General features: G+C 35.7%; 1 protein-coding gene across 1 annotated transcript; it reads left to right on the forward strand.

Moving 5' to 3' along the window:
• The first annotated feature begins 2,260 nt into the window (after positions 1-2,260).
• On the forward strand, positions 2,261-2,935 carry LOC115631313 (peflin-like). The gene has a single exon (XM_030528027.1). The coding sequence runs from the start codon at positions 2,261-2,263 to the stop codon at positions 2,831-2,833; it is 573 nt and encodes a 190-aa protein (XP_030383887.1). The 3' UTR covers positions 2,834-2,935.
• The last annotated feature ends 1,067 nt before the right edge of the window (positions 2,936-4,002 follow it).

Consider the following 4,002-nt stretch of genomic DNA (forward strand, 5'->3'; position numbering starts at 1 on the left):
TTAGGTCTTATAACTGAATATAAGTTACTAATATGCGAAGGTGATTTTGTTTCGTAGTTGAACATTGCTATGAATGGTACTTTGTAAGGAAAGGTAGTTGATGGACTTGTATAGTTATTTCAGTGTTGTGGTATAAATTTTCAATTAAATATTACATTTTATTTGTTAATAAAATACTTACATTGAATGGAAGTGAATGGATTGATTAGCTACATAGGTAGTTATAGATTTTATTTAATGTTTATATTGCTTTGATTCAAAGTTGCTTAAACAGTTGAAGTCAGTTTGATATTTCATTATGAATTAATTATATTTATTTTGACTTGAATGTATACAACTCATAAGTGCTAAAGAACTTTATAGAAGTGAACAACAGACAGACCTAGAAGTCACTGACAATTAGTTAAACTTTGTGTAGACTTAAATTTATTTAATATTATTAATCTTTGAAAAATACGTTGGAAAAAATAGCATATTTATATTCACCCCACTGACTGATTTTATTACTTTTATGGGGTTAAGAAAACGTCGATAAAAAAATGCAAAATAAATTCCTTTAAATTGAAACTTTCGATGTAGAAGAAGCACACAAACCGCAGTTTTTAATTAATCTTTTAAACTTTAATTAACATTTGCTGCCCGCGATATGAGTTATCGATATGAGAAAATTAATTAAGATCAAGGTTGTCATCCACATCCCCACAAATTAGTCAATAAGTGTCAACAAATTTGGGTAAAGGAAGCTGCAAATTTGTTGCCTCATCAATTATATTTCGTGCCACTAACACAATCGATGCGCTCTACTGATTGTTCTATTGTTGTTTAATTGGTTTTGCGATTTGTTGCATATAGAACGATTGCCTGCTAGGAGGAGTATTGCAAGAGTATTTCTGTTTTTTGTTATTTTATGTTGCGAACATCGAGTAAGTCAATCAACACGTTTAGACACTTGACCTGCTTAAACATCAACTAGCAGTGAAAATGTTGAAAAAGTTTAATTTACGGCACCTTCATTAGCTGGAGCAAATAAAATCAATCAGGCATGCTACTTTTTTCTCTACCAATAAACTTGTAATTTGAATATTTGGCATAAGAGCACTTGACTTATGTAAAATTAGTTCTAATTTAATTGCGAGAGCATGTAAAACCGTTCCACATAACCTTCTTTCACTGTATGCTTGACTTGTGGGACTACTAAGCGTATGCGTAATTAAATTTCATATGCGCCTGCCGCATGATGAAATGCAAAACGTCAAAGTAAAAGTAGGTTGCAAAAACTGAGTAAGTGCGGCCGTTCTTGTTGTTGTTTCGTTAGGGGCATTAATAGTGGATTGCCGGAGGATAATGAACTAGCCACTCGCTCCTCACCGAGCAATCAGTGAAATGAAACGGCAATGGCAGCCCAAGTGATGGAAAGGCAAACACAGACCTTGCCAGTAGCTGCTCACAGCAGCAGCAGCAGCAGCAGCAACAGTCCAAGTGTGCGAGCAATGTGGTTCAGAGTTCAAACAAAATACAACAATACGAACAAGGGATACAAGTTACGAACAGGTTCAGGTTTATTTGCATAAGCACAGAAGTCTCAGGAATGTCAAGATGTAACAATACCCTTATCCTAGTTTGACTTATCCAGCAGTTGATTTTTGCCAGCGCTTCTGTTTGCCCAACTCTATATCTGTCTGCTGCCTTCAGCCCCAAGTCAAGCAGCTGACAGCTGTTGCAGACCGCAGACGGGCTTTCAATCTCAGCCATGGACACTAATTGCTTGACTTTCGTGCTTCACTCTTGACCTTTGAGCCCGACCTGTGCCGAACAGCGGCAAATTGTGCATGCGGAGCGCCTGTTCGTTGACATGAAACCGCTGACCCGACCGTGGAGCGCTGAGTCGAACGGCCATTGACATGAATCCTAACCACCAGCAGTCACATTCTATAACATACACTCACACACACATAAGTGGCAGTAGAGCTTTGCTAAAAGGAAATGAAATAGTTGTTGGTCTATTTAGAAAACATACAGAGATTTGCACTCATTTGCCAATTCTATTGCTGATACAATCCCATGTTTAATTTAAGTTTAAATTTTACTTTGCTTAGAATATTTATTTTTCAGCTACGGGAAACATTTGCATTTTCTTTCAAGAAAATGTAAATTAAAATATTTATTTCTTTTTAAAATCTGCTTATTACATCACAGAATAGAATAGAAAAACTTAAGAACTTAAGAAACCCAGCATATTAATAAACAAATTTCTACTAAAATGTCCTACGGCAGTCCTGGCTACAATCCGTATGGCCAAGAGGGCGAAGCATTTCCCCCACAAAATGCGCAAGTCTCGCCCCAAGCTCAGCAATGGTTCGCTATGGTGGATCAGGACGGATCCGGCGAAATCAACGCCTCGGAGCTGCAGGCTGCCCTGATAAATGGGCGTGGGGAGCATTTTTCGGAAAACGCCTGCAAATTGATGATTAGCATGTTCGACAAGGACGCCAGTGGCACCATCGATATTTTTGAATTTGAGAAGTTGTTCAACTACATTAACGAATGGGTACAGTTGTTCAAGACCTACGATCAAGACTCGTCCGGTCACATTGAGGAGGCTCAGGCATTCACTCAAATGGGTTTCCGCCTAACGCCCAACTTCATTCAGTTCCTAGTTAAGAAAAGTGATCCTCAGAATCACAAGGAAATTTCGGTGGATCAGTTCATAGTGCTCTGCATTCAAATGCAACGATTTACAGAGGCTTTCAGACAGCGTGACACGCAACAGAACGGGACCATAACCATTGGCTTCGAAGATTTTCTGACCGTGGCTATCGGCTGTTTTTACTAGTTTTTGTGGCATTCCTTAATACCTTTGATAACATACACTTTAGTATTATTTATGAAATATTTTACCGAATGTTGCATTTCAATAAAAATTATGTTTCATTGATTGTCTCATGCCGTAAATCGAAATTAAACAAAGTTAGAGAAATGTCTCTAAATCTCGAAAAACATTGTTGCAAAGCCTAACTGGCAACTGCACAGTACTCGTAATCTGCAGTCATACTTGTAGTTGATAATTAATTCGAAATGAAGAGATTATATTCAGCCTGCAATGTGAATTATCGCAGAAAACTAATTAATATCAACTTGGAATTGCATCATAAAATGGAATAATTATTCAGAAATGTTCATCTTGATTTAGTGCATTATAGTTGCCATTATCTTAGCATACATTTTAAGCAATGTAAGTAGCTGAAAAGTTGTTGGTAAGCGCATAAGAAAGTTAGACATTCTGCCACTCAAAGCTCAATTGAAACCAGCAATGACTTACAAGTAAACGCATTAGGCATTTACTAATCCTTTTCAATGGCAATCGCATATAAACGTATTGAGGAATTTAATTGAGGTTTAGCTTTAACTAACTACAATTACTTGTGGTTAGAGAAGTAGAAACTGCAGTTGTTTATGCAGACAAATTTGATTTGAAATAAAATGATGCAACAAATCATTTGACTGCTTTTGTTTATAAATGATGGCAAATCGGTTTTACAGCTATAAATAAAGTATTTCCTGACTTTACAATGAGCTCTATTAAATGAATAATTTAAGGGAAATAATGGCATTTGCTGTTTGTTTTAAGTTGTTTCAATTAAACACAAATATTAGAATATTAGCCTCAATAGCAAACTGTTTTAAACGAGTAATTAATTAATTAATTTATTAAATTTATTTTATGTTTACTACTATGCCCCATTTAATTGTTTTTATTATTTGGCTTCAAAAAACATATTTTTTCCAACCTTTTAATTATATAGATACTTTGGACTACTTCTATTTTTTGTTGGCAGTCGTTGCTCAAACCGCTAAGGAATCGATTAAAATTGAGAACTTGCTGTTGCAACTTTTGTGTAACTTCCACAGGCTGTCAATAAAAATAAAGTTATGCAAACCATTGTGCCTGATGTTACTGTTGTTGGCAGTATTTTCCATATAGTACCTATATAATATGCAAAG

The sequence above is a fragment of the Scaptodrosophila lebanonensis genome, unplaced genomic scaffold (assembly GCF_003285725.1).
Source record: "Scaptodrosophila lebanonensis strain 11010-0011.00,11010-0021.00 unplaced genomic scaffold, SlebRS2 tig00001412-arrow-pilon, whole genome shotgun sequence".
Classification (NCBI taxonomy): domain Eukaryota; kingdom Metazoa; phylum Arthropoda; class Insecta; order Diptera; family Drosophilidae; genus Scaptodrosophila; species Scaptodrosophila lebanonensis.